Genomic DNA, 24,200 nt, shown 5'->3' with positions numbered 1-24,200 from the left:
CAATAAATTTCATTTGCAGGATTTTGCCTGGTCAGTCACTCAATCTAAGGTAGATACAAAACTCAGCAGGACAAGCAGCATCTCTGGAGAGAAGGAATGGGTGACGTTTTGTGTCGAGACCCTTTTTCTGACACCTCACCTCACACGCCCTTCGTCTCTTCAATGACTTCCATTTTCCAGGCCTCCACTCCCTTGTCTTTACTATTTAAACCTCAACAGAAGTCACTCATTTACCCAAATAATCGTGTTGAAGAATCCCTGCATCATCATCACAACATGCACTTTCACCTGTTTTAGTGTTGGTTGGAAAGTTGCCTCTTGTTGCCTCCTTCATGTGGTAATATAAATAGTAAGCACTTGAGGGTCAAGACCCTCTCTGGGTTACTACACTGATTACATCTCTCCAGCCCAAAAATGACCCGTATAATCCAACTCTTTCCATTTGGCACCAGCTTTCAATCCACGCTAACACTTCCTCCAATATCTTGAGCTCTTAACTTGTGCATCAGTCTCTTCTGCAGTTTATACGGCAGGTGGCATTGATAATATTACGGCATTACACACACAACCTCCTGGGCGGTAGCAGGTAGTACACATCAACAACATTGTTCACAGACAATGATTCCCCATAACACTCAGTACCATTCAATTCATCATGATTCAATTAATTTGTTCAACTCTGAGATCATTCCTATATTGATCACATCAGTTGTAAAGGAGTAACAGACAAGGGTAAGCAAACATAATATTTAAAAGGTCGGAGTGCTAGAGTAACTCAGCAGGTCAGGCAGCATCTCTGGAGAACATGGATAGGTGATGTTTCACAGAGTGCTGGAGTAACTCAGTGGGTCAGGCAGCATCTCTGGAGAACATGGATAGGTGACGTTTCACAGAGTGCTGCAGTAACTCAGCGGGTCAGGCAGCATCTGTGGAGAACATAGATAGGTGACGTTTCAGAGTGCTGCAGTAACTCAGCGGGTCAGGCAGCATCTGTGGAGAACATGGATAGGTGATGTTTTGGGTCGTGACCCTTCGTCAAGTAGTGGGGGAGTGATGGGCTGGAAGATCCTGGTCTTTTCAACCCACCTCTTTGCCTGCACCTCTTCACCCCCCCCCCCTCTACTTTCAGTCTGAAGAAGGGTCCTGATCTGAAACGTCACCCATCCTTTTTCTCCAGAGATGCCGCCCGAGTTATTGCAGCACTTTGCATCTTTAAGCAAAGTCCTGGTTTATCAGGGAACCTAGCAGAATACCAAGCACCCGGGGTTAGATCGAGAGAAATGGTGGGCGAAACATGAGCAAGTTTGCGTAAAATTTAAAGTCTGTTATGACCTCACTAAAACAGTCAGAGAAATGACACGGCCGGTCAGAAACCTAGAAGGTTTTGAGAAGACATAGACCACACATCTTGTCACGAAAGATGAGGATGTTTCAGGGTGTGTATGGGATAACAACGGGACTGGAGCCTAGAGGAATCATTCAGTTCAAAGTAGTGGAGACATAGGTTCCAGCAACTGCAGGACTAGCCACCCAGTGTCAGAGCTTCAGGAAACTCAATGATCACGTTAATAAATGAAGCTCAACCCAGGAAATAGCGTTTAGCCGACTTGATTGAATTGATAAGTTGGATAGATGGGAAAGACAGAGTGTGACTGACCCAATGCAGGCAAGTGGAATGAAGGGAGAGAAGCATCACAATCAGCACACTAGATGGGCTGAAGGGACACATTTTGTTGTTGTGATTCTAGGAATGTTTCAGTGAGGCAGTGGCTGTTCTGACATAGATTTTCAGAAAGTGACTAATAAAAGTGCTGCTTAGAACACACAAAAATGTTCAAATGCAATTACATATTATCCACGTGAACCCAAAAGAAAAATCAAACATTCTATTAACTTATTTGTGCTCTTGTTTATGTACTTTTAAGTAATTACAAATGTAAAGATAACTGAAACTTGCCTCATGCGGGTATTGTGTGGGAAGGAACTGCAGATGCTGGTTTACACCGAAGATAGACACAAAATGCTGGAGTAACTCTGGCTGGCGGCATCTCTGGGTCGGGTCTCGACTGAAATGTCACCCATTTCTTCTCTCCAGAGATGCTGCCTGTCCCACTGAGTTACTCCAACATTTTGTGTCTAATGAGAAAACATTAGATTGGTGGCATAGCCTTTAGCGCGTGTCACAGCTCATGAAAACCTGCCACTAAACTATTCATTTTATTTGTCGTGTTAGGTGCCTTAGTACAAGTTTGAAATTCAAGCTTCACTAACAAACTTCATTTTCCACAGTCCCACAAAATGTGGATGTGGAGAGGATGTTTCAACCAGTGGGAGAATCTAGTGGCCATAACCTCAGAATAAAAGGACGTACCTTTAGAAAGGAGATGAGGAGGGATTTCTTTAGTCAGAGGGTGGAGAATCTGTGGAATTCATTGCCACAGAAGGCTGTGGAGGCCAAGTCAATGGATATTTTAAAGGCAGAGATAAATAGATTATTGATTAGTACGGGTGTCAGAGGTTATGGGGAGAAGGCAGGAGAATGGGGTTAGGAGGGAGAGATAGATCAGCCATGACTGAATGACGGAATAGACTTGGTGGGCCGAATGGCCTAATTCTGCTCCTATCACTTATGAACTTACTGTGAATGAAGGTTTCCAAAGGTGGACCTCGTACATGCAAGTGGCACCAGAGAGGAGCGGTGGGTTGGCTCACCAAGGTTAAGGCACAGGGAGGACTTTATTCTAAACCAGGGCTGTATTCTACCCCCCACACAGCACAAGGGCAAGGGTCTGCCCCTTACAAATACTACTCTGACAATTCAACATGATGGAAACAGGAGGAATATTCACAACCAAACTGTGGCAGGCACAATAATAGCATTACTAAGCACTCATGAAGGGCCTGTTGTGGATTCAGGCTGCCAGTAACAAGACTGTCACAGCAGTGGCATTCCACTGAGGTCTGGCAGGGAGTAAAAAGGAAATTAAAGTACGCAGGTAGATAATAGTTCAGGAATAATACCAGTGGAGATCAGAGTTAGTGCAGATTCATCTCGGTTCATTCAGTGTTGCCTGGGGAAGAGTTTCACACCAGGCTGTGACCAGCAGGATAGAAACAGACTCTTGGAATGTCAGTTCCATGGGGTCAAGCTGTGCAGAAGCTGCCTGTCCCACATAGGTGCGTCCCTCGCCAACTCCCTGCTCAGTGACTGCACGGCATCACCACAAGCAGCAGCCTCAGCCCAGCCAGTCAAAGTCATCCTCATCATCATCATCTCCAAACAGTGGGGTTGGTGGAGGCCGACCCTTCATGCTCTGAGTTCGGAAAGAAAAAGAGTCCAATGACAAGTCTCACAATGTTCAGATTCCCAGCACGTCATACAAGCTTCTGGGACAGGAGAATAGCAAATGGTTCCACTTACACACTTACCTAAAGCACACTTAACTAAACTCAAACTACAGCTAATGGATATCCAAAATACAACTTACTCCTCGAATCATACATTGGCCTTGTCACCTTCCCCTCAGCCAACAATCAACTCTTCCTCTGAAGGGTCTCGACCCGAAACATCACCCATTCCTTCTATCCAGAGATGCTGCCTGTCCCGCTGAGTTACTCCAGCACTTTGTGTTTACCCACTTACACACCTACCTAAACCGCACTTAATTAAACTCAAACTCAAGCCACTGCTAATGGATGCCTGACATTAGATTCACCTAGCATCAGACATTGGCTGCTCATGCCAAATATTTACCCTCACCCCCTTTATACTGAGTGTCCCCCACTCTTTAATATGAAGGCGCTTGTTTCTTCATGGTGGCCAACACTATTATCTACAGAACCGATGCAGCCAAGGGGGAGATGACTTGCTGCATTCATTCTGCTGGTCTGTGACTTACACCAAAGTGTGGATCGCCAAGTGACCACAACAGAAGACTCCCTCGTTAGACAAGACACTCAACCTGCTGCTTGTCCTCTGGCCCCAGTGTAAATGGGCCTGTCCCACAAGCATGCGACTGCATGCGGCAAGCGCGACCTAACGTGGTCGCTTGAGCCGTACGGCCTCGCGGGGCCGGTCCCACTTCGATCGCCGGAGCCGTATGGAGTTGTGCGGAGCTGGTCCCGACATCGCGCGGTGCTCCGAAAATCTGACCGTGTTCAAAAATTCCGCACAGCAACAGCCTGCCGGCCCACAGTCGCCTCGATGCCCTACGCAGCGTCTCAACGCCGTATGTCACGCGCAAACTTCCCGCGGACTTCGCTCGAACTTCACGCCTCACTCGACCTCCGCACGGCCCCCACTTCCGGTTTGGTCGCGCTCGTCGCATGCAGGTCGCATGCTCGTGGGACAGGCCCTTAAGGGTCAGGACAAGCCAACACCCAACTAGAAGAGGAACTGCAGACCCTGGTTTATACTGTAGATAACACCAGTATGAATGTTGATTTCTCTCTGCATTTCCTCACTCTCTCTGCCCCCCTCCCCACCCCAGTCATAATTACACTTGTACCTGTTCGCATCTATGTATCCCTTTGTTATCAACTCTTCCACAGCCAACAATGGACCATTGTGGGCTCCACCTTTCCTTGGTCAACGGTGCTGGCTCTGAACCTTTTCATATCTCTAGTTTCCCCCCTCCCGCCACCTGACCCGCTGAGTTAATCCAGTACTTTGTGTCCACCCAACTAGCAGAACTTATCGAGGGCAGACGGGAGAAAGGGTCACAAACACTGGCCCACGCAACCTCAAATGTGAATGGTTTTCTCTTCTCAATACTGTCCCTCACTCAATGCATGTATGCTGAGCTCCTGACCTCTGGAGTTATTTACACGTTGATGTACCAATGAATGAAAAGGCCCTTCACCCCACCATGGCAATACTGCCCAGTACTCTGTGCAACACTTACCACTTCCTCATCCTCCTCCTCCTCCTCCTCCTCCTCCTCATTGGCCAAGTTCCTCACTGTCTTCCCTGCCTTTGGCATCGCTGATTTGAACAAGCTGTCATCGTCATCATCACTGAAAAAACTAAAGCGGTTAAAGTCACTGTTAAAGAAATCCTTGAAACACACCACAAAGATCGTGCAAGGCAGTCAAGCCTTTATTTAAGAGCATCAAATATAATGATCGCTGGCAGCAATGAAGAACGATTCATCTGCTCCTCATGTACAGAATCTCCCTGATGCATTGTTTACTGGAGCAGGCACAAGCATTTATTTCATTCTTCTTATAATAATCATAAATCACCCCCCCCCCCCCGATAGACAGGCCACAAAACATCTCAATCCCACCCCCATGGTAGATACACAGATGCCCAGTTACCCTTCAAGCTCATTTTATTGTTTTACAATTATCATTTGTTCTTCACCATCACAAAGGTGACCGGTTTGTCTGGAAGACTAGGATCACTTGTTGCCAGTATCTCATCACTTATCAACTCTTTGCCCTCGATTCCTTTCTTCACTTCCTCTTCTCATTTTGTCTTTTCAACCTGTTAGTTACTTGGACCAACAAACTACCAGTAGCATCAGCCTGACCCAAAACGTCACCCCTTCTTTCTCTCCAGAGATGCTGCCTGTCTCGCTGAGTTAGTCTGGCATTTTGAGTATTTTCAGTGTAAACCAGCATCTGCAGTTCCTTCATACACAACCTAACGGTAGTCATAGGCCCTCTTTCACTGAATGATATTCACGCTATTCCCTTTATCACGTATCTGCACAGTGTGGATGGCTCGGTTGTAAACATGTCTTTCCGCTGACTGGTTAGCACGCAACAAAAGCCTTGGTACACGGGATAATAAACTAAACCAAAACTAATAGTCTACCTGGAGGCGTTTGGTGACGAGCCGGGTCTGGGTTCTGGAGCTGTTAGTGCAGCATTGGATTCATGTTCAGCCACATGCAGTGTGTTGTGCTCCAGTGGAGCCTGGCTTTGATGAAGTGGAGAATGGTTTGTGATGTCAGGGCTCCCGTCCTTTCCATGAAGAGCTGACGCTATCAAGCTGTCTGGAGGAGCAGACACGTCCTGACCTCCAGAGACACTGCTGCCTTGTGGCGGAGACTGCTGGCCACCTTGTTCAGCGACTGCCATCCTCTCTGTGACTGAATCACTGTCCAACTTCCTGCTCCACACCGCATTATGTTGCTCCTCTGGTGCCCTCTCACAATCTTGCACCCCTCCATCAGATCTTCCACTCTCAGGGAGAGGTGCTGCCTCATCCTCCTCGCCTTCTTCATCCACACATTGTTCGCTGAACCCTGCCGTGTCTTGTACACTCTCTCCTGCTGTGTCTTGTACAGCCTCTCCTGCCGTGTCTTGTACACCCTCTCCTGCCGTGTCTTGTACACTCTCTCCTGCCGTGTCCTGTACACTCTCTCCTGCCATGTCTTGTACAGCCTCTCCTGCCGTGTCTTGTACACCCTCTCCTGCCGTGTCTTGTACAGCCTCTCCTGCTGTGGGATGCCAGGACTGAGCGGGAATATTGGGAGCAAGGGGTTGTTCCAACGTGGGCAGCTTGGGGTCCTGGGGTTCAGCGCGATCTTCATCGGGTTCAACCTCGACAGGAGGGTGGCTGGGTGATAGAGTCACCTGACTTAGCCGGCCAGCTGCCAACACCATGGCATCCTCTTCACACGTTGCTCTACCTGCTCCTTCAGCAAGGTTGGTAACCACCTCGGTGTTCTCACTCTCAACTGGAGGAGCTGCCTTCTCTTCAGTCTCATCCTCAGATTCCTCACCCTCATCGCCACTTCTTGCAAGCGCCTGGTCTTCACTTTGGACCAAGAGCTGCAGTGTAACGGCCTGTTTGGGGAGAAAAGTAAGAACGGCAACTGTAAAACTAGCACCATGGCGTACCGGGTCCCCGGAGGGATGTGAAGACGTTTAGTTTAGTTTAGCGATACAGCACAGAAACAGGCCCTTTGACCCACCGAGGCGGCACCGACCAGCGATCCCAACACACTAACACCAGCCTACACACACCAGGGACAATTTACATTTACCAAGCCAATTAACTTACAAACCTGCACGTCTTTGGAGTGTGGGAGGAAACCGAAGATCTTGGAGAAAACCCACACAGGTCACGGGGAGAACGTACAAACTCTGTACAGACAGCGCCCGTAGTTGGGATTGAACCCGGGTCTCTGGCGCTGCAAGCGATGTAAGGCAGCAACTCTACCGTGGCACCACCGTGCCGTCCCGGTCTGATGTAGAACTGATCCAGACAAGTTGTCAGCGCCCTAAACCTGGCGACCCCTTGTATACTTAGTGTACCGTGTGACAAAGTATCAATCAATCAGGTTTTAATCTGTGCTGAATTAATAAATGTGTCAATGGCTGTAGACATCAGAGTCAATCACAATAATCTTGGGTTAAATCCTTTGCCAACACACGTCTGGACTAAAGGACAACCATGAGTTTGGATGCGTTAAGGAAATAGTACAGGATAGTAGAAATAAGGAAATTAAGATGCTGGTTTACAAAATAGTGCTGGAGTAACTCAGCAGGTCAGGCACATCCCTGGACACATGGATGGCTGACGTTTCGGGTCAGGACACTTCTTCAGACTGATTGTTGGGGGGAGGGGGAGTGAGGTGAAAGCTGGAAGAGAGGAAGGGCATGTGAGGGGGGGGGGGGGGAGGGAGGGGCCCTGATAGGCAGTTGGTTGGACAAAGAGCAGAAATGAAAAGACAGAAGGTTGAAGAGTTGCGGGTTGTGAAGCTGGAGGAAGGAATGTGTGGGGAGAAATAGGTGAGAGTGCAGGTGGGGCACAGGGAGAGAGGACTTCCTCTTCCTGTAGCTTCACAATCTGCAACTCTTCAACCCTTGTGCCTCACACCTTCTGACCATTTGCTTCCGCAGATGCTGCCTGATCCACAGAGTTTCTCCAGCTTGTTACGATTCCTGCATCTTGTGTCTCAATGTAAATCCATGCTGTGTAAGTTCTGTCCATTGTATAAGGCAAAAGTACTGATCTCCAAATCAACACCAGTGCCCCTGCCCCTGCCCCTGGGTGAATGAGAGTTGGTGCCGATCGTTCTGTTATACATGGGGAGCACACCGAGCCCATTGTCAATAGCGGGGTTTACACACAGGTGACGGGGATACAAGCCGAGCGTGAGGATTTGCTGCCAGACTGTACCTTGATGGTGCTCAGGATAGTTCCAAGGACCGACCTCCCGCTGTAAGTGTCATCAAGTTCAAACTCTCCTCGCAACGACTGAAACACGCCATTCATGATTTTCTTCACCTGCGGGAAGAATTGTCATCCATTACATGGGTCTCGAGTCTGATTTTGCAAGATGTTTAGCAAGGGCTCAATAGGAAGGTGGTATCACCATCACCATCGAGCATTCTCAGGTGAAATTTCCACTGGAACATCTCAAAGAGAAATCTGGAACTCAAGCTCAGAGGAGCACCTCTCCACAGGGGGCAGCACAAGTAATTTAGTGATACAGCGTGGAAACAGGCCCTTCGACCCATCGAGTCCGTGCCGACCAGTGATCACCCTGTACACCATCACTATCCTACACACAAAGAACTACTTACAATTTTTTTACCAAAGCCAATTCACCTACAAACCTGTAAGTGGGAGGAAACCAGAGCACCCGGAGAAGATCCATGCAGTCACTGGGAGAACGTACAAACTCTGCACACAGTTACAGCGTGGAACCACCTTAGATAGTCCTCTGGTCCCTTGGAGAATCCACCAGATGTCACCCTTGGCTCGGTGGAGCTATGAGCAACAGCCACCACAGACAGTCTTTTGTCACCAGATGGTCCAATTCTCAATGGGGTGGTGGTGGAGGCAGATACAATGGTGACTATCAAGAGGCACATTGATATGCAGGGAATGGAGGGATATGGATTCTGTGCAGGAATTGGAGATGAGTTTAGTTTGGCACATTGCTCTGCATGAGCATTGTGGACCGAAGGGCCTGTTCCCATTGCTGCACCGTTCCGTGTTGTGCGTCACGTATTTTGCTCTTGGGGGATAAAAACGACAACACCGCACGCAGCTCTCTTCATGCAGCTCCTAGTGGCTGACTACAACATAATGTCCTGGGAATTTTGCTGGGATTTTTCCATAGGAAGGCAACAACCAAAATTAACATTTCTTCATTGTAGAAATATTATTACATTTTTTTTTTAAAGCAAAAGGCAGCAACTGTACAAGTTCACACAGATGTTGCCCAGAAAAGGGGAATAGAGGACCAGAGGACACAGGTTTCAGGTGAAGGGGGAAAGACTTAATATGAACCTGAGAGGTAATGTTTTCATACAAAGGGTGGTGGGTGAACAAGCTGCCGGAGAAGTCGTTGAGGCAGGGACTATCCCAACGTTAAAGAAACATTTGGACGGGTACATGGATAGGGCAGGTTCAGAGGGATATGGGCCAACGTGGGTAGGTGGGACATGTTGGTCGGTGTGGGCAAGTTGGGGCTATTTTCACACTGTTTGAGCTAATAAATACAATGACATTCCACTCTGCGTACCTCCTCGACAGTATTGCCAACGTTCGGTGCCTCACTCATCACAGGGGCTTGCTGCCTCAGCTCCTGCAGCCGCCTCTCGTAGTGCTCCTTCATTGCCACAGCTCTGCTCTCCAATGACGAATACTGTAACGTATGGACACAACGCTCAGGGACATCTGTACAAGGACATCGCTGATACAACTGCCCCTCAGCTGATGAGCAAACCCAGCATTACATTGTCACTCTGACACCAACTGTATATGGAGTGAATCAACGTAACTCCAATTGACTTGGCCCGGTGCATACCTGTGTGTGGGATCGTGCTCAGAACCAGGCATGGAAATCGCTATCAAAACATGGGGGGGACCGGGACACACACAATTTCTTGGCAGCCGCGGGCGCATGCGCACACTCCCACACACACACGCGAGGCTTCAGCCGTGGGCCCTGTGGACGGTAATTACGGGAACGATGGCCCAGGCTTACGGCCAGCGCAGAGAAGCAGCGCTATATGCAGCTCAACTCTGCCTGTCTCGCCGGGTTAACCTACAGCCCTGCCTGGACTGACAGGACACCAGACCGGAGCCGTGGAGTTAGCGCTGCTTCTCCGCGCTGGCTGTAAACCAGGGTCGTCGTTCCCACCAGGACGCCTCCCTCCTCCAATCACCGCGCTCTATCCTCAGTCCCACCCGCCCCCTACTTCCGCCTCTGACCGACACCTCCCTCCTCCAATCATTGCGCTGAATCATCATATCCCGCCCCCATTGTCTGCTGACCGACGTCTCTCTCGTCCAATCGGCGCCCTCGATCAGCAGTCCCACCCCCACTGTCTCGCGGAATACGGAGATTTCACCGGGTTTTTAAAGCTCGATTACAAAAAATGGGGGGGGATCGTCCCCCACCTCTCAAAACAGGGGGGGACGTGTCGGGGATTTCCACCCCATGCTCAGAACAAATTAGATGTGGCGTTCCCATATTCATAAATTCATAAATTCTAGGAGCACAATTAAACCATTCGGCCCTTCAAGTCTACTCCACCATTCAATCATGGCTGATCTATCTTCCCCTCTCAACCCCATTCTCCTGCCTTGTCCCCATAGGTCTGGACACCGGTACTAATCAAGAATATTACACAGCTCTCACACTCCACAGGGTTGTTAACAGATTATTTTATCTTTTTGCTTCTTGTCGCCCACACGATGGCCAGACGAGCCGGCCCTGCAGCCACCTTCCCTCGACAGGGCTGCACCAAGCCCAGATTGAAGAGCATGAACAGGGTGGTACAAGCATCTTTACCTGCTCCCTCAGGGTCTGCAGCTCATCCGCCTGTTCCTGCAGAGACACCAGCTTCTCCTCCTCTGTGGCACGAGACACCTTCCATGCAGCCAGCTAGATATCAACAACACAGTCACAACGTCACATCCACAAGTTGGTAAGTGATAGGAGCACAATTAGGTCTTTCAGACCATCAAGTCTACTCTGCCATTCAATCATGGCTGATCTATCTTTCCCACTCAACCCCATTCTCCTGCCTTCTCCCCAATACCCCTGACATCCTTTCTGATCAAGAATCTGTCTATCTCCGCCTTAAAAAAAATAAAAAATAAAAATACCCATTGACTTTGCCTCCACCGCTGTCTGTGGCAATGAATTCCTCAGATGAACCAACCTGCAGTACTTCACATGTACCCTACCTCCTGCTCCTTCAACCCCTAACTAATGATTAGTATGTTACAGAGTCACACAGTGATACAGGGAGGAAACAGGCCCTTCGGCCCATCTTGCCCACACCGGCCAACATGTCCCACTACACTAGTCCCACCTGCCCGTATTTGGTCCATATTCCTCCAAACCTGTCGTATCCATGTACCTGTCTAACTGCTTCTTAAATGTTGGGATAGTCGCTGCCACAACTACCTCCTCTGTCAGCTTGTTCCATACACCCACCACCCTCTGTGTGAACGGTATGATAATCCAGAACATTGTCATTTATAGCAGCGAGCAATTCCTCGTTCACATGTTCACAAAGTAAACAATATACACACAGTGATGATCAATAATACTAAATACAACAACGAGTGCAAAACAGCTGATTGGTGCAGACTCATTGGGCTGAAGGGCCTGTTTCCATGCTGTATCTCTAAAGGCTAATGTAAATGATAATTAATAATACTCAGAGTATGGGAAGGGGAGAGTAGCAGGGCTAAATATGTACTAAAAGAGGTAGGAAGAAGGTAAGGAGAGATTCAAATCTAAGGCGGCTAGATTGGCCAGCTCACCTTTGCCTCCAGCTGTGAGATCTTCAGCTGCTGTGATTCTCGTTGTTCACAGACCTCTCCATACTGCAGGCTGTGTTGCTCCTTGGCTGACGTCAGCATGCGGTCACACCTGACTTGCCACTGTGACTCCAGCTCTGCCTGCATCACTGAAATCTGTAGCAAAAGCAAGGAATATCTCTCAGCAAACTCAGACATTTCGGGTTGAGACCCTTCCTCTGTCTGATGAAGGATCTTGACCCGAAACACCTATTCCTTTTCTCCAGAGATGTTGTCTGACCCGCTGATTACTCCAGCGTTTTGTAAACTAAATGTCCGCCTGCTCCATTCTTTCATTCATTCATTCAGCTTGGCAAAGATCAGAGCAGGACTAGGTAAGTTTCCAAGTTGTGCTGTTCAGTCCTTTACCTGCTCAGCTGCGGCCTGGTCAGTAGATGTCCGAGCTTTCCGCAACAGTGAGCGGACATTCCCCAGCTCCTCCTCGTATGATTTGCGGAGTTCCTCCATCTCCAGCTCAGCTCGCTGCTGCTCCGCTACTGCTTTCCTCTTCCTCTCTGCTGAACTCTGACCACAAAAACATTCCGTCACCACAACATCTTCCAACGGACCAACAAAACATTTGTTTACATCAAAGCACACCCTTCCAGACTTTCTCCTCCTGCAGTTAATTGTCTCCTGGTATTGAAGTTCTAGCGAGAGTTTAAAATAATGATCTAGGGAGAGCGAGCAAACTGGATACAACGTTGGCTTCATGGAAGGAAGCAGGTGGTGGTGTTGGAAGGGTATATTTCAGACGTCTGTGACGAGGGCTGTGCCTCACGGATTGGTGCTGGCTCCATTTCTTTCTTATGTTTATTAAGGCGGAGATTGACAGATTCTTGATTAGTAACGGTGTCAGGGCTTATGGGGAGAAGGTTAGTAGAATGGGGTTAAGAGGGGAAGATAGATCAGCCACGTTTGAATGGCGGAGTAGACTTGATGGGCCAAATGGCCTATTTCTGCTTCTAGAACTTATCAATTGCTGTTTGTGATTTAAATCAATGATTTGGGTGAGACGTACAAGGCACAATTAGCAAGTCTGCAGATGACACCCAGGTAGGAGGTATCGTAGATAGTGAAGATAGTTATCAAAAAGTGCAGCAGGATCTTGATCAGTTGGGCAAGTGAGCTGAGGAACTATGATAGAGTCATACTGATACAGTGTGGAAACAGGCCCTTCAGCCCAACTTGCCCACACCACCCAACATGTCCCAGCTACACTGGTCCCATATGCTAACATTGGGTCCATATCCCTCCAGACCCGTCCTATCCATGTACCTGTCTAACTGCTCCTTAAACGTTGGGATAGTCCCTGCCTCAACTACCTCCTCTGGCAGCTTTTTCCATACATCCACCACCCTTTGTGTGAACAAGTTACCCCTCGGATTCCTATTAAATGTTTTCTCCTTCACCTTGAACCTATGTTCTCTAGTTGTTGATTCCCCTACTCTGGGCAAGAGACTCTGCATCTACCCGATCTATTCCGCTCATGATCTTATACACCTCTATAAGATCACCTCTCATCCTCCTGCGCGCCAAGGAATAGAGTCCTAGCCTACTCAACCTCTGTCTATAGCTCCTACCCTCTAGTCCTGGCAACATCTTCGTAAATCTTCTCTGTACCCTCTGTACCAGCATCTGCAATTCTTTCCGACACATTCTCTGTACCCTTTCCAGCTTGACAACATCTCTCCTATAACACGGTGCCCAAAACTGAACACAAAACTCTAAATGTGGCCCCACCAACGTCTTATACAACTGCAACATGACCTCCCAACTTCTATGCTCAATAATCTGGCTGATGAAGGCCAATGGAATTTAATACGGAGAAGTACAGGACATTTTTATTCAGGGAAGAACAGGACATTTGGTGAATAGTAGGTCCTTGGAGAGTGTTGTAGAACAGAAGGATCTAGGAGTACAGCTACATTTTCCCTTAAAAGTAGCGTTACTGGTAGGTAGGGTGGTCAAGAAGGCTTTTGGTACATTGGCCTTCATCAGTCAGCGTACTGAGTACAGAAGTTGGGATGTTATGTTATAGTCGTTAGAGAGGCTGCACTTGGAATTAATACTATGCTCAGTTTTGGTCACCTTGCTATGGGAAGAATGTCATTAAGCTGGGAAGAATGCACAGAAGATTTACGAGGATGTTGCCAGGTCCAGAGGGCTTGAGCTATAGGGAGAGGCTGGACAGGCTAAGAGTTTATTCCTTGGAGCGCAGGAGACCAAGGGGTGATGAGGCAACAGATTGGGGGAATGCTCGGCCTTTTAGTGGCCTTTTATCAGAAAGATCATCAATTCTGATAAAAAGTTCTGATGAAATGTTTACTCTCTCTTTCTCTCCCTCCACAAATGTTATTTGACCTGATGAATATTTCTAGCACTTCTTGGTTTTATTTCTTAGATCGCGCTCGCTCATCAGAGCTGCTTTGGAAGGATGAAGCAAACATTTTGATCACACAAATTGTTCCACGTTTTTTGACTCTTTACATGTTCCCGTTCCACAAACACAGCAAGGGAATCTTGATCTCAAGCTCGTGCAGCAAATGTGGACAATGACTGAGCTTGAGTCGTGCACACCTCCTGACAGTAAAGTACTGTAGCATTTCCACACGTTGCAACAGGCTCAAAACAAAAACAAAAAAACCTTTCTAAATATCATCCATTTGGGCATCATGGCTTGACAACAGAAGCTGTTCATCCCTGGCCCCATATTGAGAGAAAAGGACAATCTTCAAACAGTAGAAACAAGGAACTGTAGATGCTGGTTTACACAAAAGGACACAAAGTGCTGGAGTAACTAAGGCAGTCAGGCAGCATCTATGGAGAGCATGGATAGGTGACGTTTTGGGTCTAGTCTGAAGAAGGGCCTCGATTCAAAACATCACCTATCCATGTTCTCCACAGATGCTGCCTGACCCGCTGAGTTACTCCAGCACTCTGTGAAACGTCACCTATCCATGTTATCCACAGATGCTGCCTGACCCGCTGAGTTACTCCAGCACTCTGTGAAACGTCACCTATCCATGTTCTCCACAGATGCTGCCTGACCCGCTGAGTTACTCCAGCACTCTGTGAAACGTCACCTATCCATGTTCTCCACAGATGCTGCCTGACCCGCTGAGTTACTATCTGACCTTATCTGCAAGTTGAGTAGAGTGGACATCACCAGGAATGTGTAGATGTCCTGGCTTACGGCACATCAACAAGCTGCAATGTCACACACACAGTTTCACACACTGGGGATGAGTAACAACTGTGGCCAATCTCACCTTTACAAGGTTGTCCTTCTCGGCTCGCAGGTCCACTAGTTCCTCTTCCATGCCGGCCACCTTCACCTGCAGCTGCTTGCGGCTCTGCTTCTCTGCCTTGCACTTGGTCTGAGCTCGCTCCGATGTCTCCTGCAGCTCTGAGGTGGACAGACAGACGGAACAAGTCAGCAGCCTTGCGTCTACCAAAGCTAGACACGGCTGAGACAGCCAGACACGGGCCCCTCGTGGACTCACAGCAATGTCTGTTTGAGATTCAAGTTTCACTTGTGCCTAATTGGTACACGTGACAATAAACAGACCTTTGAATGACCACACTGCACCCACCCAAATTAACATGGGCAAAGATGCAACAGGGTTGACTGGACACACACTATCTGTCAGTATATGTAGGAAGGAACTGCAGATACTGGTTTACACCGAAGATAGACACAAAGTGCTGGAGTAACTCAGCGGGTCAAGCAGCATCTCTGGAGAGAAGGAATAGGTGACGTTTCAGATCGGAACCCGTCTTCAGATTCGAGAATTTTGAAGAATCAAAAATGAGTCTGAAGAAGGATCTCGACCAGAAACGTCACCCATTCCTTCTCTCCAGAGATGCTGCCTCTCCCGCTGAGTTACACCAACATTTTGTGTCTACCTTTTATTTGTCAGAATCCTTTAATCGTGACTTTGGTGATGGCTTCTCTGCCACTGAAATCTCTATCCTCTGGTCACTGATGTTAGTTTGATACCTGAAATACATTTCCCGAGAGATGATGGATCAGATAAAATCACTACACTTATGAGGCAGGTACACAAAAAAGCTGGAGAAACTCAGCGGGTGCAGCAGCATCTATGGAGCGAAGGAAATAGGCAACGTTTCGTCCCGAAACCCTTCTTACAACTTTATTTCCTCCATAGATGCTGCTGCACCCGCTGAGTTTCTCCAGCTTTTTTGTGTACCTTCGATTTTCCAGCATCTGCAGTTCCTTCTTAAACACTTATGAGGCATTTGGTTAGACACTTAAATAGCCATGGTATAGAAGATAGACACAAAGTGCTGGAGTAACTCAGCAAGTCAGGCAGCATCTCTGGAGAAAAAGGATGGGTGAATTTTGGGTCGAGACCCTTGTTCTGACTGAGTCAGGGGCGAGGGCAACAAGAGATATAGATGGTGATGTAGAGAGAGATAGAACAAATGAAAGAAAGACATGCGATGATAAATGAAGCCGGCCATTGTTAGCTGTGTGCTAGGTGAAGACAAGTTACAGACAATGAGAATCAACAAGACAACTTTGAAGCTGAGTGGGGGAGGGGTGGAGAGAGAGGGGGTGCAAGGGTTAGTGAAATTGGAGAAGTTGTGAGACTGCTGTGCACCTGAAAACTGCATCTCCACGCTGCTGAGGCACAGTCCTTGGTCCTCTGCTTTCTGCTGTGCTGATGCCAGTTGAGTACGCAGCTCCATCTCCTGCTTCTGGTGGGCCATCAGCTCTAACTGCAGCCTGGCGATCTGGCCCGTGGCCAACGCAAGCTCCTCCGTCACCTTCACCTGCGTCACAGGGGGACAAAGAAACACACAGCCTTTTACTTCATGGGGTTAGGAGGCCTTCAAACATGTTACCCCAGCTTCTCTCCCTCCACACAGCAGCTTAACAATTTATCTTTAATGGATATAAAGGAGGCATTCAACATTGTCTACAGTGCAAATCATTGCCTCAGACAGTTGCGGAGGCCAAGCCAATTGATATTTTGAAGGCAGAGATAGATAGATTAGTACGGGTGTCAAGGGTTATGGGGAGAATAGGGTTAGGAGAGAGAGAGATAGATCAGCCATGATTGAATGGCAGAATAGACTTGATGGGCCGAATGGCCTAATTCTGCTCCTATCACTTATGAACATGAATCTCAGTAGCTTTTTAAAACAAAACGTTTGATTTTGAGTTTCTTGTCCTGTTGACAGTACATGGGTGCAATCCTGCCAAAGCAGCTCCACAATACAAACCTGGCCCTTCACCAAGTGCCTCCCGGTAAATAGGACTTCAGAGTTTGTTTAGTTCATTGTCAAGTGTACCGAGGTACAGTGAAATGCTTTTGTTGCTTGCTAACCAGCCAGTGGAAAGACAGTACAATCACGCCATCCACAGTGTACAGATACGATAAAATTACCTCTTAAAGAGACAAAGTAGTTGATAACTAAATCCCTTTAGACACAACTCTAATTTTAAGGTACTATAGCAGGTTCTATTATTATTGGTATATTATTGCCAGGTGAACCTGAGATCAGGAATGCATCGTTAGTACACGAGATGTCCACTCAAGAGTCTATAACAGCAGAGAAAAAGCTGTTCTTGAATCTGGTGGCACACACTTTCAAGCCTGTATATTCTGCCTGACCGGAGGACCATGCTCGAGAGTGAGTGTGGTCCTCGATAATGTTGGCTGTGAAGTCTAGGTGGATTTGGTTGCTGGGTCGGGGGAAGGAGAGGCTGGTTTGTGTGATAGACTGGGCTGCGTTCACAACTCTGATATTTCTTGCAGTTTTGAGCAGAGGATCTGGACTGTGTGAGTACCAGAGAGTGTAGTCTGCAGCCACCCTGTATAATGTGATAAATCTACCACACTCTGCTAGATTCTACTCCTATACCCCTTAGACCAGCCCTTTATCTTCCACATTCAGGGGCCAGACTACCTGATACTCATCACATCCTTCATCCCCATTATCATTTTGCTGCAGATCCACCAAGGTCATTTAAATTACGATGAGCAGAATTGAATGCAGCATTCTAAACGGTGTCTGGTCCAAACCTGGGCCTCTTTGTATTCCAGCTTCCTCAAGATTAAGACCAATATTCAACTAGCCCCTTTTGTTCCTCTCACTGACCTGTGCTATTCCACCATTCATAGCTTCTCGTCATTTTGGACATACTCCGCACTATTACTTGCATTCAAAGGGAACGAGTTCACACAATCTGAAGAAGTGATAGGCTGAAGAAGGTTCCCGACCTGAAACGTCACCCCTTCTTTTTCTCCAGAGATGATGTCTGTCCCGCTGAGTTACTCCAGTACTTTGTATCTATCTATGATATAAACCAGCATCTAAACCTTGGCATCAGCTCCACCTACATCAACCGACTCCAACTGGTCCAGAACGCAGCCGCCCGACTCATCACCCACACCAAATCCTGGCATCACATCACTCCAGTCCTCAAACAACTTCACTGGCTTCCCATCTCCCACCGGATCACCTACAAAATCCTGGTCCTCACCTACAAAGCCCTCCACCATCTGGCCCCCCCATATCTCACTGACCACCTCTCCTGCTACCAACCCTCACGGTCCCTCAGATCCACATCAGCCGGTCTCCTCTCCATCCACAAATCCAACCTCCGCAGTTTTGGGGACAGAGCCTTCCCCAGGGCAGCTCCCAGGCTCTGGAACTCCCTCCCCCAACTGATCCGCAATTCCGTGTCCCTCACCATCTTCCAGTCCCGCCTCAAGACCCATCTCTTCACCTCTGCCTATCCTTAGCCCCACGTCCCCCTCCCTTTTCATCTGTGCATTAATTGCCTCATATTGTGTTTTGAATTGAATTCTGTCTTTACTTTGTGTACTAATCATGTCTCTACTATTTATTTCATTTCCCTTACATGTTTTTCCTCTACCTGCTAAATTTTTGTAAGGTGTCCTTGAGACTCTTGAAAGGCGCCCATAAATAAAATGTATTATTATTATTATTATCTGCAGTTCCTTCCCACACATTTCTTCACACAATCAACATTGGACAAACAAAGTGCAATTCAGTTGATCTGACGACGTCCTATTGCAATGTTCCATTACCAATGTGCCAACTAAAATGGTAAACAAATCAGTGCTATTTTGGTGGTGCAGCGGTAGAGTTGCTGCCTCACAGCACCAGGTTCCACCCTGACTACGGGTGCTGTCTGTATGGAGTTCGTACATTCTCCCCGTGACCTGCGTGGGTTTACCCAGGGTGCTTCGGTTTCCTCCCACACTCCAAAGACGTACAGGTTTGTAGGTTACTTGGTTTGGTAAAATTGTAAATTGTCCCTAGTGTGTAGGATAGTGTGAGTGTGTGGGGATCGCTGGTTGGCATGGACTCAGTGGACCAAAGGGCCTTTTTCGGCGCTATATCTAAACCAGGCTGGAGCATGTCCAATTGCTCACTTACACCCTTATCATTCTGGGCCATTTCTAGATCTCCACTGATTCAAACATCTCCCAACATTAATTTGCAGCTTTGACTGTCAAAAGTTCTGGCCGTTCTATCGAGTTTAATTTGTGTCACATAACTCAAAATTTTGGCTTACCTAAACTTAAAATCATAGTTTGTGACTTACTCTTTCCCCCACAAACCTAACTTTAGCTGTAATACTCATAATTAAACCTTGTATTGTGCCTGGGAATCTCCACCACAATAATTACTACACTTGAGTCTCAAACGGCTTTGCTTTCTTCTGGTCTGTGAGAAAATTAATCATTTTCACTTGGTTTTTGCAAAAAGCTTCTCTAAATTCCAGTACCTTATTACCAAGAAGAGGGATTTTGGAGAGAAGTTTGTTGTTTCCCAGTTCTACGCAGACTCCACTGTTTATTCACCCTTACGGATGGTGGTAAACAGCACTGCCATCTCCTTTGCTGCTATGGGTAATCCTACTTTCCAACCTCCCCATTGTGCCCAACTTGTAATTAGATCTCAGTCTCGGCCAATACGCATGCATAGTAAGTTACTTCAAACCACTGCACTAGATCATCAGTACTGTCGTTTTTTTTAGATTTTATTCATTTTAGAGATATAGCGTGAAGAGGCCCTTCAGCTGACAGTCCAGGCCGACCACTGATCACCCGGTCACACTAAAGTAGGAGACTCGCTTTACATCGAGGTTATCTACAGATTATTTTCACAAGTTTAGTTCAAGAACGGGACATAAGATCATGTGATAGGAGTAGAATTAGGCCATTCGGCCCACCAAGTCTACTCTGCCATTCATCATGGTTGATCTATCTCTCCCTCCTCACCCCATTCTCCTGCCTTCTCCCCATAACCCCTGACACCAGCTCCTTATGCTGATACCAATACCCCATGGAATGGTATAGCTCTATACGCCATTCTATCCACTCTTCCCCACCTTGTCACCACAGCTACATGTTTATCTTTCCCCCAGTTTTCCCCATTATCCTTTGACTTGTACCAATCCCGCACGATACTTGCACTCTGCACAATCCCACAAACACCACTCGGTGTAGCACCCGCCAGAGAAGAAGCCAACAGTGCAATAAAACAGCCCTGTACTTTAACATGACTGGCCAAGCTGCCCCACAAAAACTTCCATGCACAAAATACCACAAAGAGTTCTGAACCTATCCCCGCTACTAACCACATATAAGCATTAAATAACATCATAGTGCACCATCTACACAACCCTTTTACTTCACAACTCAATGACTCAGCACACCATTGACTAGCTCTATACCAACCACACAAAGCTCTCTAACATAAACCAGACCTGGCTCTATAGGATACATTAAACGATGCTATTGAACATCCCAAGTGATGCAGACCACAATCTCAGGAAAGGAGCAAGATGGGAGCTCTCCTCTCCTGCCCGAGGTTTTAGTTTAATTTAGTTTAGAGATACAGCACGGAAACAGGCCCTTCGGCCGACTGAGTCCGCACCAACCAGCGATCCCGTACAATAAAACTATCCTACACACTGTGGACAATTTACAATCACATCAAGACAATTAACCTACATACCTGTACGTCTTTGGAGTGTGGGAGGAAACTGGAGATCCCGGAGACAACCCACGCAGGTCACAGGGAGAACGTACAAACTCCGTACAGGCAGCACCCGTAGTCAGGAATGAACCTGGGTCTCTGGCTCTGTAAGGCAGCAACTCTACCGCTGCACCACCGTGCTGCCCTACTATAATCTCGGACCTTTACTGTGGGTGGGTAGGTGGGTAGCAGTGAATAAGCACTCTGAGAGTCAACGCCACAGCTTGGGGACATTCCCACATATCCCGTGGCTTTGACATGCATGCCCCAGGGGGAGGGTTAGGGGAGGATTTGCAGAGAGATGAAGAGAAGTAGCGGGTGGATTTTGCTGCTCGTATTCAGCAGAAAGGCCAGCGGGTTAATGCTTTAATTACAATGAGAACCCCAGGAGAGAGGACAGGAGATGATACCAAGCACAGACTAAAGCAGCAAGATGCACACCCTCACCTGTGCTCTTGCCAGCTCCACTGGCAATGCAAGCTAGGAAAAGAAAGTAAACTGACAGTCAAGTGCAGCACGTACTAAGTGAAGATACGTACAGAGCAAGAACACAGACACAGTCATTGCGACTTTGAAACATCAAACATAATTGACACAGTTTCATGAGTTGACCATACACTGCAGAAACTCATGCTCCCTGCACTGATACACCCCCTGCACCTACACACACACACTCCCTTCCTCAATCCCAACAAGTTAGACTTGCTATGAAATTAGTACGGGTGTCACAGGGTACGGGGAGAAGGCAGGAGAATGGGGTTAAGAGAGAAAGATAGATAGATCAACCAGTATTGAAGACGGAATAGTCTTGATGGGCCGAATGGCCTAATTCTGCCCCTATCACTCCAAAACACTCCACTGCGGCAAGCCTCAACGACTTCCGCCCAGTTGCACTTACCCCCATCATCACCAAGTGCTTCGAGAAGCTGGTCCTGGCACACCTCAAAAGCTGCCTACCCCCCACACTGGATCCCTATCAGTTTGCCTACCGCAAGAACAGGAGTACGGAGGATGCCATCTCAACGGCACTTCACTCCGCCCTCTCCCACCTCGACAACAGAGACACTTACGTAAGAATGCTGTTCATCGATTACAGCTCAGCATTCAACACCATTATACCATCAAAACTGATCACCAAACTCGGTAACCTGGGCATCGACCCCTCCCTCTGCAACTGGATACTGGACTTTCTAACCAACAGACCCCAGTCTGTTAGGTTAGAGAAGCACACCTCTTCAACCCTCACCCTGAACACCGGCATTCCACAGGGCTGTGTGCTGAGCCCCCTCCTCTACTCCCTCTTCACCTATGACTGCACACCTGTACATGGTACTAACACCATCAAGTATGCAGATGATACAACGGTGATTGGCCTCATCAGCAACAACGATGAGTCGGCCTACAGGGAGGAGGTCCAGCACTTAGCAGCATGGTGCGCTGACAACAACCTGGCCCTTAACTCCAAGAAGACCAAGGAGCTCATTGTAGACTTCAGGAAGTCCAGGGGCGGCACGCACACCCCCATCCACGTTAACGGGACGGAGGTGGAACGTGTTTCTAGCTTCAGGTTCCTGGGAGTCAACATCTCCGATGACCTCTCTTGGACCCACAATACCTCAACTCTGATCAAGAAGGCTCACCAGCGTCTCTTCTTCCTGAGAAGACTGAAGAAGGTCCATCTGTCTCCTCAGATCCTGGTGAACTTTTACCGCTGCACCATCGAGAGCATCCTTACCAACTGCATCACAGTATGGTATGGCAACTGCTCTGTCTCCGACCGGAAGGCATTGCAGAGGGTGGTGAAAATTGCCCAACGCATCACCAGTTCCTCGCTCCCCTCCATTGAGTCTGTCCAAAGCAAGCGTTGTCTGCGGAGGGCGCTCAGCATCGCCAAGGACTGCTCTCACCCCAACCATGGACTGTTTACCCTCCTACCATCCGGGAGGCGCTACAGGTCTCTCCGTTGCCAAACCAGCAAGTCCAGGAACAGCTTCTTCCCGGCGGCTGTCACTCTACTCAACAACGTACCTCGGTGACTGCCAATCACCCCCCCACCCCCCCCCCCCGGACACTTATTATTATTTATTCAAATCATTTGTTATGTCGCTCTTCCAGGGAGATGCTAAATGCATTTCGCTGTCTCTGTACTGTACACTGACAATGACAATTAAAATTGAATCTGAATCTGAATCTGAATCTGAATCAACATGAACATTATGCTTTCCCTAAATGTTTGGAGCGACTACGGTGCTTAAACATCAGTCTTGCTGAATAAGCAATCAAATACAAGGCAGCTGGTCCCAGCTGAAGTAGCTGCTCATCCTGTCACTGAGCCACCCACTGCAGGCAACTGACAAAACAATGCCACTTATTCACTAATGTTATCTGGAAAACCTCAACATCGCCGTCAACATCCAAAGCCCTCCCACCATCAACGAGCACAGAGTTTCAGCACGGAAACAGTCCCTTCGGCCCACTGAGTCCACGCCAACCAGCGATCCCCGCACACCAACACTATCCTACACACACGACAATTTACAATTTTTACGGAATTAGGTTAATCAGCTTGGTGTAATTGTAATTTGTCCCTAGTGTGTGTAGGATAGTTAAGTGTGTGTAGGATCGCTGGTCGCCACAGACTCACTAGCTTTTTGTGTCGATCTTCGGTTTAAACCAGCAGGTCCTTCCTACGCAGAATGTGGAATGATTTAGTTCCAGAAAGGATAAGTAAACACAAGGTCGAGGATTAAAAAGGTGTTAGGCAACTCGGGAGATTATTAGTTACTGTAACAGATCGAAGAGGAAAGGCATAAAAGGGATGGACTCAGAACTGTGAGTAAGAGGAAGTAGGGAGAGCGAGAGAGGCTGTGCACAAACAGCAGTCAACAGAAGATGGTCAGAGGGAGGGATACTGCCCCACCATCACCTGCTGGAGGACCAGACTGTGACGGCCACCTGTTTAATATTACTTTTGTACTGCGTATAAATTATTTAATACATCTGTAGCACTGACAGCAATATATCTGCCCCCCCGGGTTGGTTTATTGTAGTCATGAACTTGAACAATTTGCTTAAGTTAAATTACATTGAATCTTGAATGCGGCAAATAATTAAAATTGACAGAAGTTTGCGTAGCCTGAATTTAGTTAACTTCTCACTAACTTCTGATTGATATTTTTTACCAGAACAGTAGTAGAAAATATGCCCTGTTTTCTGACAGATTTTTTCTGTAAATTATGGCTCAAATAGAAAATTCACACTGTACATTTGGGAGTTAAATGCAGTTACAGTCACTCAACTCCATTGTAAACCAAGCTACATTTTATGATATAAAAGGACACAGGGTGCTGGAGTAACTCAGCAGGTC

General features: G+C 47.6%; 1 protein-coding gene across 5 annotated transcripts in view; it reads right to left on the bottom strand.

Moving 5' to 3' along the window:
• Positions 1-2,516: 2,516 nt before the first annotated feature.
• Positions 2,517-24,200, bottom strand: part of fkbp15 (FKBP prolyl isomerase family member 15) — a 54,863-nt gene continuing 33,179 nt past the window's right edge. For 2 of the 5 annotated variants that reach the window (XM_033049435.1, XM_033049437.1), the window contains exons 20-29: positions 16,414-16,585; positions 15,058-15,194; positions 12,155-12,310; positions 11,750-11,902; positions 10,767-10,859; positions 9,492-9,614; positions 8,138-8,245; positions 5,822-6,798; positions 4,905-5,025; positions 2,517-3,314 (exon numbers count right to left, since the gene is read on the bottom strand). In XM_033049435.1, the coding sequence (XP_032905326.1) occupies positions 3,237-3,314; positions 4,905-5,025; positions 5,822-6,798; positions 8,138-8,245; positions 9,492-9,614; positions 10,767-10,859; positions 11,750-11,902; positions 12,155-12,310; positions 15,058-15,194; positions 16,414-16,585 (2,118 nt within the window). In that variant the 3' untranslated portion in view covers positions 2,517-3,236. The remainder of the gene's footprint in view (positions 3,315-4,904; positions 5,026-5,821; positions 6,799-8,137; positions 8,246-9,491; positions 9,615-10,766; positions 10,860-11,749; positions 11,903-12,154; positions 12,311-15,057; positions 15,195-16,413; positions 16,586-24,200) is intronic. The other 3 variants (XM_033049438.1, XM_033049439.1, XM_033049436.1) reach the window with 3 other exon arrangements.

This window comes from Amblyraja radiata, chromosome 32, assembly GCF_010909765.2.
Source record: "Amblyraja radiata isolate CabotCenter1 chromosome 32, sAmbRad1.1.pri, whole genome shotgun sequence".
Lineage (NCBI taxonomy): Eukaryota > Metazoa > Chordata > Chondrichthyes > Rajiformes > Rajidae > Amblyraja > Amblyraja radiata.
The sequence above is the reverse complement of the archived record's forward strand: the minus strand, read 5'-3'. Positions and strand labels throughout refer to the sequence as shown.